The sequence below is a fragment of the Zalophus californianus genome, chromosome 1 (genome assembly GCF_009762305.2).
Source record: "Zalophus californianus isolate mZalCal1 chromosome 1, mZalCal1.pri.v2, whole genome shotgun sequence".
Taxonomy (NCBI): domain Eukaryota; kingdom Metazoa; phylum Chordata; class Mammalia; order Carnivora; family Otariidae; genus Zalophus; species Zalophus californianus.
In genome coordinates, this window is record NC_045595.1 from 66,578,461 (window position 1) to 66,593,670 (window position 15,210).

Consider the following 15,210-nt stretch of genomic DNA (forward strand, 5'->3'; position numbering starts at 1 on the left):
ACAACTCTGAGTACGTGCTGCAGTTGGCCACAGTGTGTTGTTTCTCCTTCCAGCATCCCAGTGCAACATCAGCTTAAAGAAGCCGAGGAGCCGAGGCATCCTTAGCTCCTTCTTCTGCTGCTTCCGGGACTACAATGTGGAGGCCCCGCCCACCAGCAGCCCCAGTGTGCTTCCGCCCCTGGTGGAGGAGAACGGTGGGCTTCAGAAGGTCAGTGCCCGGGAGGAGCTGTGCGCTCAGCAGAGCAGCTGTGCGCTCAGCAGAGCCTCAGTAGCTGCGTATCTGTCCCATCCTTCTAGAATATCCTGAATAAGGGGTCTATAATAGCTATGTGTACAGCCATTAACTTAAAGATCTGAAATGACCAAAAAGGTCATCTTCATCGGAGGATATCTCAGTCATTCCCGTTTAGTGACTGAAGCACATAGATGATGAGAGTTCTAAGAATCACTTCGCTTTTTTATAACATTCTGTCTTGGGAAGTTGGCTGCATGAAACGGAAAGCTGAAGAACCAGTAGCAGAGAAAGACATGCAAAGACAAACGGAGAAACAGAGGCATGCCAAAGAACCAATAATAAGTATAAATGGGTTTAACTACCTCATTTAATAACAAACATATTTGTTATATATTATTCTTTTATATCCATCAGATACAAAGTTTTAAGTCATTTTCACAATACGTTAAAAAAAAAGCAAAAAACTAAACTCTACCTACATGCTGTTTAACAGACATATCCTAAGCAAAGTGACTCAAAACAGCTAAAAGTAAAAGGATGAGCAAGAAGATGTCACACAAGTATATAAACAAAAAGAAAGCAGGGATTGCTACATTCATTTTATTCATTCTACCCGAAATAGAATTTCAGGTAACAATCACAGAAAGGCCAAGAGGATTATTCACTGTGAAGATAGTTGAGATTGAGGACACAAAAACCATAGAACTTTATGTCCCAGATGGTGTGAGCAACGGACCTGAGCAAGCATTTCACAAAATAAGAAATACAATTGGCCAATAAACATGAAAACATGTTCATGTTCAGTATGATTAGTAATCAAAGAGATGCAAACTAAAACAGTGACATATATCTATCAAATTATCCATCTATCAAATTATCAAAGATATTTATAAAGATAATAAGTGGATTTGGATGAGGGTAGCCGCAGAGAGGGTAGAAGATATAAATGGGTTATTGGTAGCCATTTAATTGGTTACACCTTTCTGGAGGGAAATTTGACAATGTAATCTTAAAACCTTAGCAATTATTTATTGACATAGTTATAGATGTGCAAGGATTGAACTGTGGGATACTGTCCAGCACTATAATATTGCAAAAGTGTAAGCAACCTGATGATCAACAACAGACAATAAAAAACCCATAGAATAACCATGCAATCAAATAGTGTGCAGCAATTAAAAATGTCTCAGAAATATTGCTGACATAAGAAAATGTTCACCATATGTCACTTAGGGGATAAAAAACTTGTAGGTGAGTATATTTATATTAGCGGATAAAATGTAGTAGGTGAGTATATTTACAAGTATACATGTAGTCATACACACACACACACACGGGCATTTATAAGACTAGAATGATATATGCTAAAATATGAAGAGATTATCTCAGACAGATGGGATTATATATAGAATTTTCTCCCCTCTTCTGTGCATTACTTCTTTCTCTTTTTTTCTTTTTGCTTTTCCCAGTTTTCACAAAATAAGCTTAAATTACTTTTGGGATTAGAAAATAAATTACTTTAAAAGTATATGAATGTAAGAAAAAGGATTCTGGGAAGGTGACAATCTGAGCACATGGCTCTGACCATTTAAATTCTCTTTCTGGATAAACCCAGGTGAACCTGCTGGTAGAACCTGGAAAGTGCATTAAGGCCTCTATAGTTTTCCTGACATCGCCAAGGGAAAGATCAGGCACAGGATTCATCTTCTCTGGTACTCAGTGAGAAGCAGGGAACTACCAACAGAGCAAAATGCTTGCTTGTCTTGGAGTCCTAGGACAGAGACTTGAAGCAGATAGTCCTTTGAGGTCCCCCAGCCAGCAAGAGCTGTGTATCCCCTTGGAAAGGGCCTACACTGCCCACTTCTTGTGTGTGATCCTTGGAGGAGCTATACTGATGAGTTGCTTTCACTTCATGTGCCCTAAAGGAGCCCATCACTACAGGGACTTTCTTCATGTCCTTGTGGTTTGTTAATTTGGGCTCTGCTGGACCATGAAAACATTGCTCCTTGTGGGCCCTGGCTATGCTCCCTCATTTGCCACTGCTGAGAAGGTCCAAGTTGAAAAACTAGAATATGAGGCTCCCACTGAGGTAGAACTAATGAAAGAGGTGGAAGAGAACTTTTTTTTTAAGATTCTATTTATTTGAGAGAGAGACAGAGCACAAGCAGGGGGAGGGGGAGGGGCGAGGGAGAAGCAGACTCCCTGCTGAATGTGGAGCCTGACACAGCTTGATCCCAGGACCCAGAGATCACGACCTGAGCCGAAGTCAGATGCCCAACCAAATGAGCCACCCAGGCGCCCTAAAGAGAATTTAGTAGACAACTCAGGAAATGATATTTCAAGAAATGAATTTTGAGTACAGAAGTAACTTTTAGAATTTAAAAAAGAAATCCCATGATTTCTAAATAAAAAAATTCAGTAAACTAACTGAGAAAAAGGAGACTGAGGATGGTCACTGCTGAGAACTGAATTAATGTTCTAGAAGAGCAAGTGGAAAAAATATCTTACAGTTAAGACCAGAGACAAGAGATGATAATTGTGAAGGGGGTTAGGAAGAGGCATCTAGGAGACCTAACAGCAGGTAATAGAGTTCCAGAAAGAGAAAACGGTGATAGAAGAAATTTTTCTTGAGTTGGAAAAAAATCTCAAATGTGTAGAGATTACAAGGGCTTGCCAAGTCTGCAGCAGGATGAGGGCGGCAGGTGGAGGAGCACATGCCTAGATATATGCTGTTGAAATTCTGAAATTTAAGTGTAAAGAGAAAATCTTGCAAGCTACCAGAACAAGATATTTTCCAAAAGAAAGAGAATTATTCTAGTACCAGACTTTTCATCAACAATATTGAAAGCCAGAGGACTATGAAAGAAAAATTTACAGGCTACTGAGAGAGAATTCCAAACCAAAAATTCTGTATGTGGCCAAGATACCATTTATTAAGGCAAAGGAAGTACATTTTCAGACATGTAATGATTCAGAGAGGGGACAAAAAAAAATCTGGGTGAGATTGATATTCTGTTATGATATAATTATAGAAGATGTAGGAATAAATACAATTATTAGGAATAGAACCGTAACAAGCAGCACAATTAGAAAATAGATCCTCAGTAGAGCCCCATGTCAGGCTCTGTGCAGAGCATGGAGCCTGCTTGGTATTCTCTCTCTCCCTCTCCCTCTGCCTCTCCCCCTGCTCACTCTCTCTCTCTCTCTCTCTCACACACACACAAATAAATAAATCTTAAAAAAAAAAAAAGAAAGAAAATAGATCCTCAAAATTCACAAGGAGTGAAAGGAGAAACGGGCAGAAATGTGAAAAAACTATCAAAATTAAGAAAAGGAAAAAAAGAACAAACAACATAAACAGTAAACCGAACATAAAGAGTAGGCATGAAACCAAGTTCATTGAACCAAATTCTCCTAACAAAAGACCAAGACTACATCAGATTGGCTTGACAAATTCATCTGTGTGCTGTTTCCAAGAATAGACCTGTATCAGATAGGAACGATTTTGGCAGCAAGTAAAAGAAAACTGACAAATAATAGCTTAAACAAATAGGGGATTATTTTTTTTTCACATAAAAGGCCTGAGTCTGGCAGTTGCTGAGGTTAGTTTAGGGGCCTGATTATGCCATGAGGGACCCAGGTTCTTTCTGTTCTTCTGTCTCTCCATTTTTCCGTTCCACCGTCCTTGGCTTGTTTGCCTTCATCCTCAAATGCTTGTTTATTATCTCAAAGTCACAGGCTTCAGACAGCATATCCACATTCAAGGGAAGAAGAGAGGGAGGATCAGCACAACCCATGCCTGTCCCTCTTGTGGAAAGTAAATGCTTTCACAGAAAACCCCAGGGGACTTCTACGTTTGTTGATTGGCCAGAACTTTGTCACATGGCTACCCTCCAGCTACAAGGGAGGCCCGAAAAGGGAAGAATTTAGACTGGCGTATTCCTGCCCTCAACAGAATCAGAGCTCTTTCACAAAGGAGAAAGGAGGAATGACTGCTGAGTTGACATACTAGGCAGTGTAGGCTCAATTATGCTGTAGTAACAACCCCCAGACCTCAGAGACTTAAAACAATAAAAGTGTATTTTTCACTCATGCTACATGTGTATTATGGATTAGGTGGGCTCTCTGCTCTGTGGCATTTGTCCAGTAGATAGAGAATGTGAGCCACATATGTTATTTACATTTTTCTAGTAGCCTCATTTTGAAACTTTTTTTAAAAAAAGGTGAAATTGAGTTTAATAATATATTTTATTTAACCAAAGATATCCAAAATATTATTTCAATGTGTAATCAATAGAAAAAAAATTACCAATGAGATAAAACTTATATTCTTTTTATCTTACTAATTCTTCAAAACCTGATGTATATTTTATACTTAGAGCACATCTTCCTTTGTACTAGCTACCTTGCACAGGCTCAGTAGCCACCTGTGACCTGTAGCTACCATTATCAGACTATATCCTCATTCATGGACTAGACTGAGGAAGGCCCATCTCTTTGCTTTCATCATTGTCACAGCAGGGAAAAGGGAATGTGGTGAATCACACTGGCTCTTAAAGTTTTCACTCAAAAGTAACTTACATCTTATTGGCCAAAGCAATTCACGTGACTATACCTAACTTCAGGGAGCATGAAAGTGCAATCCTACCATTTGCCCAGAAAGAAAACTGGAATTATTTGGCTAACAGTGCTAATTACTGCTACAGTAGGTGGCTACTCGTTTCTGACATCTAATATACAATGATTTTAAGAAGGTGGAAAATAGATGGGCAAAATGTAAAAAGCAGATCAAATAAAAAGAAAGCAAAGGTGGCAATATTAATATCAGACAAAACAAAATTCAAGGTCAGAAGCATTAAACAGTAGAAAGAGGGACATTTTCTCATGATAGTAGGTCTGATGAAGTGTGTAATTGCCATAAACCTTTGTATACTAATCAACAGTACAGACAAATATATAAAAGAAAAGCAGATCAAATAGAAAGCAAAGGTGGCAATATTAATATCAGACAAAACAAAATTCAAGGTCAAAAACATTAAACAGTAGAAAGAGGGACATTTTCTCATGATAATAGGTCTGATGAAGTGTGTAATTGCCATAAACCTTTGTATACTAATCAACAGTACAGACAAATATATAGAAGAAAACCATTTAAACACGATAAAAAACTATCTTCTAAAAATATGGGGCACCCGGGTGGCTCATTCGGCGGAGTGTGTGATTCTTGATCTTGGGGTTGTAGGTTTGAGCCTCATGTTGGAGGTAGAGATTACTTAAAAATAAAATCATTAAGGGGCACTTGGGTGGCTCAGTCAGTTGTGTGTCTGCTTTTGGCTCAGGTCATGATCCTAGGGTCCTGGGATCGAGCCCCACGTCAGGCTCCCTGCTCAGGGGGAGCCTGCTTCTCCCTCTCCTGCTCCCCTTGCTGGGCTGGCTCTCTCTCTCTCTCTCTCAAATAAATAAAGTCTTTACAAAAAGTCTTTAAAAAATAAATAAATACAGCAAACAACATAGGAAAATCTTTGGTAGTTTCTGGCTAATGCAGTAAGACAAGAAAATGAAACACTTGGTGTAAATATAAAAAAGATTGGAAATTAGTTTTATTTGCACATGACATGATTATTTACATAGAAAACCCAAATACTTCAAAAATAGAATCATTAAAAGGTTTTGCTATGGTAGCTCTTATTTATGGAGAAATATGTCGTGTTTCTAGATAAGATTTAAAATTTATATAGAAGAAATAATATCTAAGGATAGGTGAGAAAATTTTGGGAAAAAATAATGAAAGATGACTTGCCTTAACAGATGAAGCCTTACTGTACGCTGGTATAGAAAAATATATTAGTGGAATTTACATGATGAGACTCTATTATAAACCCTCAGCCCCAAATTCTGATGTGTTCCCCCAGTGAGCTTTCCTCATACTCTCCCTCCTCCAATTTAAAAATCATTTTAGGGAATCTTTTGAGAATCGCCGTTAGCAAAAGGACCATAATTGGTACCCTAGGTCTGTAGAGGATAAAAGAAATGAATCACTGCTGTCATAGTAAAAGTTTTATTTGAAATTAGTATTTGCCAGGGTGCCTGGCTGGTCTCACTGGGAAGAGGGGTGTGTGACTCTAATCTTGGGGTTGTGAGTTCAAGCCCCACGTTGGGTGTAGAGGTCACTTAAAAATAAAATCTTTTAAAAAATAGAAGTAGTATTTGCCTAGATGAAATGCCATGAGACAATGTTGGTACACCCCTGACAGGTTTCCTGGAGTGGCTGGCTGTGTTTATGAGAGAATAAAGGCCTTTGAAGGCAGTTCCTCTGGAGCCGAGCTGGACTGAGTGTTCATTAGTAGACTTCCTTCACTTAATATTTATCAAAATAGCTTTTTAAAGAATTAATTAACTCTGAGTAATGAATCATCTACATTAACACTTGACTATTCAGTCTGTAAGACCAGACCCCACAGAAAGAACCAGGGTCAAAGTGGGGCAGCTAAGGCCTAGAGGAGGACCCTCCGCCCTCCCTCGAACTGAGCTTGGTCAGGACACCTGGAACACAGAGCCCAGGCCCATAAGTTGTGGAACCAGATTCTAGGCCCATCTCTACTGCTGGCCTCCAGCTCTCCCTGCCTCTTGGAACTCAACAGGCCAGAGGCAGAGGGAAGGCTGTGGGCAGAATGCAATGGGTGGCAGCTAGGGTTCTATCCACCCTACACATTCACTTTACCCTGGAGAAATGCTTCCGCAGCAGTGGCCTAGAGTGGCACCTGTTGCCACCATCACGGTTACAACCTGGACCTGCAGGCCAGTTGCCCAAAATAAACGGGTCCAAGGCCCTGGCCAGAGGCAAGAAGAAGCCAGCACCCAGAAGACCCCAATGGCCAGGACCTTGGAGGACTTTCTCAGGGAGAGGGCAGAGTAAAGGGATTGCTGGGCACTCACTAATGCATGCATACCCCATGCACACACACACACATGCATGCAAACTTCCAGGGTAATTTTCCAGCCCAAATATCTGGCCAGAGTAGCGTCTTTGGTCCTAGCCTATGTTTTGCCAAGCTCTTCAGATGTTTATAACTGTTACCTCTTCCTTCACTGATGTGCTCCTCTTGTCTGAAGATGCACCTGTGTGGAGGGACTGTTTGCAGCCTCCCACTAGTGCAGTGGTTCTCACTTGGAGATGATTTTGCCCCCCCTTGGGCACTGGAGACATTTTCGATTGTCACTACTGGGCATTGTACTGGCATCCATTGGGTAGAGGCCAGGGATGCTTTCGAGCATCCTACAATCCTTAGGACAGCCCCCACAGCAAAGAGTTGTCAGGCCCAGAACGTTGGTAGCTCCGGGGTTGAGAAACCCTACTCTGTAGTGGCCCAATGGGCTTGTGAGCTTCTGGTCAAAGTCTCCCCACCAAGAGCAGTGACCTCCTAGGTCCGGGTGTTGGGAGTAATATTACCTAAGAGCTTCGGAAATGAACTTCTCTGCAGAAGTTCTTAAAAACTGGGATTGGATTTGATTGTGCCATCATGTTGGAGAGCAGCACAGCCCTGCCTTGAATAATGGCAGAAGGCAGTTCGGAATCCTTAAGACAAGCCCCAAGTGTCCTGAAAAAGGAAAGAGCGTCAAGACGATCTCAAGAGGGAAGAGTAGTTGCTGTTATACTGCAGAGGTGGTAACTAGGGCTGCAGATAATCAAGAAGCTGCTAAATGATGCTTGGAGGCAGAGCAGAGCTCAGAAAGGTACCAGCCACCTGCCTCTGTCAACAGTCAGGTTTGACCCCTTCCCATGAGAACCTTGCCACCAGTGACCCCCTCAGTAAAGATGGATATACTGTTCACAGATCCTACTGTGTGGGAGACTGGAAACAGTTCCTCGTCAGGAACTATGATGCTGCTATTCATTGTCTCCCGTCGAACCATCTGAAAAAGAAGAAACACAGAAACTGGAAATGCTCAGTAGAGATAAATGGAGAGAATGTGTTATTTTATTAGCATTTCATAATGATGCCAAAATGAAATGTTTCCATCAACCGGGTTTGGAATGGCTGGCATTCTGAGGCTAAGGAATGGGTGAGGCCCCACCCTGGAGCCTGAATTTTCTTGACATTCCCTGTGAGTACAGGTTCTGTCCCTCTTAAAGGAACGCTGTCTCCACGTCTGTGGCCTCAGGGGGAACCTCTTGAGCCTTGCCTTGTCCCCTCTTCCCAGTCCTCCTCTAGAAGAAAACCAGGAGAGGCCAGGGTGTGCCTCGTAACCTGATAACTGGTCTTCCTTTCCCTGCATATTGTACTGACTTAAGGCTTAGTCTTTTTAGGGAAAAACTTACTTAAAAGAAGAAATAAGCCAGCTATTAGAGGGATTAATGGATCAAAGTAATATATGGGTTTTTTGTTTTTATTTTTCAATTAAGGATTAAATTCCTGGGAGTAAGGGAGGCATCATTTAAATAAACAAGATTAATGAGCCTCAGGAACCCAGCCTGGTTTGTCAGCAGAGGGAGTGTCTGGGAGGCAGAGTGGAGCCCAGTGCCCTAACTGGAAAATCTTTGGGTTCCTCCTGTTCATTAAATACCACTAAGGTATAGAGAACAGGAAATCATAGGGCTGCTGAACTCAAGAGTGCTTTGAAGTTTCTTTGGAGTATATGATCTACTTACTTCTCTTCAAACCTGACAATGATTTCTTTTTTCTTTTTCCTTAGGGTGACCAGAGGCAGGTCATTCCCATACCAAGTGTATGTATATTTATCCAATTTTATTTAAACATTCATAGACTTTTGTAGCTTTGGGCCTACTGACATAAAAGATTTTTTTTAATGTTCTTACGTATGTTGAGTTTAGCGTGTGGTATAAACAGCTCTGTTCTGTTAAAAAAAAATGAAGCTACATTTTAAACTGTGAGCAGGAGGTTCTGTACAGGGAGAGTTTCCTTTCTCAGGAACAGCAGGGCAACCAGCATCTATTAACCAAATTCTCACCTTTCCTTTCTTTCTGCACAGGGCCTCCAAGCTAATAAGCTAAGGCAGCCTGCTGCACTTCCCCACCCCAGCACCTCAGCGCCAGCTCCATAGACCAGGAGAACATACGTTGGCCCAGACGTAGGTTCTGTCCCAGTGGGCTCACAAGCCCATGGCCCAGGTGACCAGACCACTTCTGACTTACGCAGCAGTGTTGGTAGCTTGGCCCTGGCTCTGAGATCAGAAAAAAATCACCCCAGTTGTATTCCCTGAACTTGTGGGACTCACCCCCACTCTTACAGGCTGGCTTTGCTCTAACCCTGTTCCAGCCGGGCACTCCCTTGGGCCACCACTTCTCTTTTCAGCCCTGAAATTTGGGAGAGTAGCTGCACCAGTGTTCAGTGTCAGCACAGGCCAACCCCCCTCCCCCAGACATCAGCTGTCCCCACTGTTCCTGCTGTGACAGCAGAGCCACTTAGCCCGAGGCCAGACAAGATACAGACCAGGGACTGACGCTCCAAAGAAGCTGGCGCCTGGGTGGCTCTGCCGTTAGGCGTCTGCCTTCGGCTCAGGTTGTAGTCCCAGGGTCCTGGGATCGAGCCCGAGCCCTGCATCAGGCTCCCTGCTCCGCGGGAAGCCTGCTTCTCCCTCTCCCACTCCCCCTGCTTGTGTTCCTTCTCTCTCTCTCTCTCTCTCTCTCTGTCAAATAAATAAATAAAATCTTAAAAAAAACTGGCACTTGAGCTGTCCTTATCAAACAAGACCGTTTAAACAGCCCTGTGTCCTTAGAGAAGAGTTTAGGTTTTAAAAAGATGTCCATAAATTGATACTTTGATCCATAAAGAATCTCTGATTCAAGTTGTTTGACTCAAATCTATTCATCTAACTTTCCTTGGACTTTTTCACATATTTTCTGGGAACATCCAAGAGACACAGCAATCTTACACTGGAAGGAATGGATTTCATTAGTACAGGTTGACTCCATATTTGGTAGTGAGTGTCACTTATAAATTGTAATGCATTGCCCCGATTTTTTGATAATTTCATTTTTCTCAGGACTTTAACTCTCCATTAACGAGTTTCAAGGGTTTGTGGAGTGGTTCTGACTTCTCTAGCATGCCTGGAGGTTGGGCTTTGTCAGGAAAACTGACTTTAATCCAAAAAATGGATCAAGCAGAATTTTGTATCCAGTGTTTGAGTGGGATACCCGGTAAGATTGATACCAGAGGTGTCCTTTTAACCTTTATACAGAGTAGTTTCATACATTTTTCCTGCAAAGTTACCTACATTAAACAGGTGACAGGTAGCAGCTTTCCCCTTCCCTGTGATATTCCCATAGCACTGGTTTTTCTCAAAGTTCATTAAGTGCCGAACAAAGAGCATTGTCAGGGTAGAACTCTACCGAGGAAAATGACCCTTTCCCCAGAAATCTCAATACATTCTAGAATCCCAGAATGAAATAGCCAAGGGGGAAAGATCCCTTGTATAATTTAGTGCAGTGTTAGATCAATAAACTACTGACTCCTTCCTACAAATGAGACTCTAGGTCAGGCCTTGTGAGTCTCTGAAATATGTTGCAGAAAAACAAAGCCTAGCTAAAGTAACTTGCATCATCGTATAATATCCTCCAGAAAAGTAGATCTACTGATGGGCTCGGTGTGATTTCCACTGCCTGCTTAGCATGCACAGCTGAACCCAAGTCCATCTGAAGGCCAGCTTAGCCCCAGGATTTGAGCCTTGGGATCCCCTGCAGAATCTGTACTCACCTGTCAAGGTTGCAGGTCACATTAGCAGAGTAGCCCTGCCCTTTCTGGATCACAGGGGACCTGGTCAGGGAGCCTGTGTGAGCTTGGGATTCCGTACCATAGGAAATGGGAAAATCCAGGCTTGTGCTAATCCCAAACCAGAGCCTATAGACTCCTGAAAGCTGTTCCAGTCCCTGAAGGTGAAAGGTGCCCCCGAGCCTGTGGGTACCCAGACTAGTTCCAGCTGGAGCCCCCCCATCTCTGCTTTCCACCATAGCCGTCTTGTTTCATTTTCATGCTACTCTGTTTATATGTGCAGCTTTGGTCTTTTGATTTTTTACTAAGCAGTAATTCAAGCTCATAGTTTTAAAAAATACCGAAGAAATAAAATAGAAAGGAAAAAAAAAAAATTCCCAGCAGGGTCCCACTCCCTGGAATAACCACTTTCAATATTCTGTATCCTTCCAGAAATCTAAATAAATACAACCATATTTACATAAATGAGAATTTTGCAAGATTTTTTTGCTTTAAACAATATACCTTGAACCTCTTTCCAAATATTAGTGCATAGTGAGTGATCTACCTCTTTCTTTCATGTGTCCTTGATGGCACTTATTTTGTTTCCCCTTTTGGGTTATTACAAATACTTAGGAATATTCCTGTGCACGTATGTTTATGGACTTGGGTTATAGCATCTGTTGTGATCCTTTCCTAATTGTTGAAATGCTAGATCAAAGGATATAGCTTACATTCTGGGTAGATTAAAGCCAAATTGTCCTCTGAAAGCCTAATTTATGTTCCCGCCAGGAGTGTGTGGGATTGCCCATTCCCTTACCAAAAATGATGATAATCAAATATTTAATCTTTGCTGATCTCTAAGTAAAGAATGATATATCAATTCATTGCTTTGATTTGCATTTCTTTATGAATGAGGATGAACATCCTTTCATAAGTTTATTATTTATATGTCTTCTTCCCTATTCATTTCTTCTGGATGTTCTACTGTGTTATCTTTTTCAATTTCAAGGAAATTAGGACTTTTCCCCCAAATCTATGGTATATCTTTTGGCCTTGGTTATAATCATTTTGGCCACAAAGAAGTTTAATTTTATATAGGCAAATGTGTTAATCTTATCCTTTATGGCTCCTGAATTTTATGTCATGCTCTTAGAAAGATCTCCCCACCCTATGACTGTGAGCCGTATTTTCTCCTAGTATTTAATGGTTTTATCTCTACACTTGAATCTGTGACCCATCTGGAATTTATGTTAGTGTAAGGCATGAAGTAGTGATCCAGCTTTATTTTCTTTTCCAAGTGGCAGGGCAGTTGTCTCAACACCATTTATTGATTAATTCAGCTTTTATACCCCTCTTGAAAGTGACATCTTTATCTGGACTTGACATTAAACATACCACTCAGCAACACTGGCCTCCCAACCATAGGCTGGGATTTGGGGCCCTCCACACATCTTACTGGAAGCCTCGTGGGCTGCCCAGTAAAAGTCAGATGTTGAAGGGTAAAGAAAGAAGCAGAGGGACAGGTTTAGAACCCCCCAGGATCGGGTGGTCATGGCTGAAGGCGAGCACTCAAATGCTCTGGCCCCAGCAAGGAATGCCACTGGGGCTGTGAGCCAACTCCTCCCATGCCCTCTCTTCATGAATCACTCCATCCTGATGCTCACCACACGTGGTCGCAGTGCAGCTGAGCCATAAAAGTGCTAAAAGGGGAGAAGAGAAATGCATTTTCTAACAGGTGTCTATGATGTTTGCCTAAGCCTTTTAATAAACAGTAGTATACTTTTTTCCACCAAACCTTATGAAGGAACCCATCAGCAGAAACAACGATTGTAAAAAAAAAAAAAAAAGAAAGAAACAACGATTGTAATTAAAGGTGGTCTAGAGTTTTCTTTGTCCCCTCCCTCAGAAGCCCTGAGATCTCTGCCCTCAGCTCTGTGGCTTGGGGAGCCTAGAGTGCAGACTCTGAGCCTGAGGACTCTTACATACAAAACCCCAGTCTGATGTGCCAGGAAGCGAGTGGGTAGGGTGGGTACTCTTAAGAACCTTAGAGTTAACTGTTCATGGCTGCCAGTTCACTACCAAGGATGGGAAATTCCAAACCTACTCCCAGGAAGAAAACTGGAATGAATGCCCTTCCGAAACCTTGGGTGGCAAGCCGAGGTTCCTTCCTCCCCCCTCCCCACCCACATGGTTTTGCCCCCTATCCCCACCCCTTCCATCCCCCTGGCAGTGCCCTCCATGTGCTTTGGAGCAAGAGGTTTGTGTAGAAAAGGCTCTTCTTGATATAACTGGTGTTCCTCTTGTTCTCCAGTTCTATGATGGCCTGAGAGGAAATTTGCCTCAGGGCATTTTTAGTTAATAATTCAAGCATCACCTGAACAGATCAATTGAAGTAATAAAGCACTGTTGCAATTATATAGCGTCCTTGCATGTTCCAAGGACACAGCTGTCCAGAAGAATTCTTACTAGTGGTCTGAAGAATTTGTATTAATCTAAAGCCAAGCTCTCAGAGAAGCTGTGTGCACTTAGGAAGCGGGCTGAGGATTAATGGAACCTCCTTGCCCACTGCCCCCAGCCCGGCCTTGTCCTCTGCAGCACAAATGCTAGATCAGTAACTTGCTTAAGAGGAGTCTCACCCTTCTCCTTCTTTTCACTCTTCCGGTAGTATTGTGAGGCCTCTTCCATACTGTCAGCTCAGAGAATGCTTGCAAAGTGTGGGTTAAATATGCTAAGAAAGTAATTTTTATTCTCAGGTTTGGAAAATAACTGAGCCACTTTTGGCAGATCTTTGATGTTTTCAGATCTGCTAGGGATAGAATTTCTAGAGCCTTATTTTCCAGGCTAGCAATTACATAAAGTGAAAATGTTGTTTAGTATATAAACGCATTGAGAAAGGAGTGGACAGATACACACTGAACTAAAATGGGGGGTATCTGGGGAGAGGAATGGGGCACGAGGAAAAGGGAATAGTTGTCTGCTACATGTCTATATTCTTTACAATGAGAATGTGTTTTTGTTACATAATTGTGTAATAAAAAATTAAAACAAATTTTATTCTAGTCACAGGCATGCTTTCTGCTATGGCCCAAACAACAGAAAATAACTCAAATCCTCTTTATTATGTTCGCTCACAGAGCTCATCATACCCTGCCTTTTTAAAACACTTTTACAGGACTTCTTGCAAGTTTAGTTTTTCCAGCCACCGGCTTGCTTGTTGACTTATAATGAAGGACAGAGTCCTTTCTAGGAACCCAAATCCCATGCCCCATGTCTAAGGCACATCTCCTCCCAGGCCACTTGCAGTTGCTGGGTGAGAATATACTGCTTGGTGAACTTTAACTAGAGCCAAGGGAGTTGGAGGCCATGAAGCCTTTTTCTTCTGGACGACGCTGGACAGGAGGAAACACCCACACTCACTGGAGAGAGCCCCTGTGAAATTAGAATCACCACACGCAGCCTCACCCCATCAGCCCAGACAAGATGATCATCACATTTGCAAATTTACCTACCTGTCAGCTTCCTGTGTTACACTCACTGTTGAACCAGCAAAGTCCAGAATTAACTCTGGATCCTTGACTCCTGTTCACTTTAACCTCCCCCCAACCACCAGAAAAAGGAAATACCCATTTAAAAGGGAATACCTCTTGATTTCTTTTTTCTTTTTCTTGTTTTTTGTTTTTGGGGTTTGTTTGTTTTAGCAAGCTAAATTGTCTGTTCTTCAGTGGCTAGGGACACATTTTCTGTGTGTTTTGTTTTGCATTAAATATTGAACAGAGAGAGCTTGACCTTCCAGCGTAGAAAATTAGCTAGTTAACATTGGATACTGAATACACCACAGAGTAAACTGAAATACTTCACATCATCTCTCGAATGAGGCAAGGCCCAGAGAAATAAAACTCTGAATCAAGAATGAGGTTGGCTGAAGATACCTAGCCATTTATTAGCTCTTTACAACCTCTTTATCACAAGATTAGATTCAGCTACCACAAAGACATAAATAGGTTTTCTGATTAGTACACAGCATGTGGATTAAAGTGTAACTTCCAGGTACTGAGAATCCAAGGGGTAACAACGCCACGCTTGCTCGGTATTAATACTGCAGTGGGGCAGACACCAGACACTACTTTACCTTGACCACTTTTATTTCTGTTTCCTATTATTGGAACTCACTTTGGATTGCATTTTGCTGGTGGGTCTGTAGGTACTCTTCAAGTTTCTGAAAATTTTTAGTCATTAAAACAAACAAAAACAAACACTGTGGTT

At 41.9% G+C, this 15,210-nt stretch overlaps 1 protein-coding gene across 8 annotated transcripts in view; it reads left to right on the forward strand.

Moving 5' to 3' along the window:
• Nucleotides 1-15,210, forward strand: part of CTDSPL (CTD small phosphatase like) — a 112,085-nt gene that overhangs the window by 78,713 nt on the left and 18,162 nt on the right. For 5 of the 8 annotated variants that reach the window (XM_027585434.2, XM_027585435.2, XM_027585437.2 and 2 more), the window contains exons 2-3: nucleotides 54-208; nucleotides 8,930-8,962. In XM_027585434.2, the coding sequence (XP_027441235.2) occupies nucleotides 54-208; nucleotides 8,930-8,962 (188 nt within the window). The remainder of the gene's footprint in view (nucleotides 1-53; nucleotides 209-8,929; nucleotides 8,963-15,210) is intronic. The other 3 variants (XM_027585436.2, XM_027585438.2, XM_035729211.1) reach the window with 1 other exon arrangement.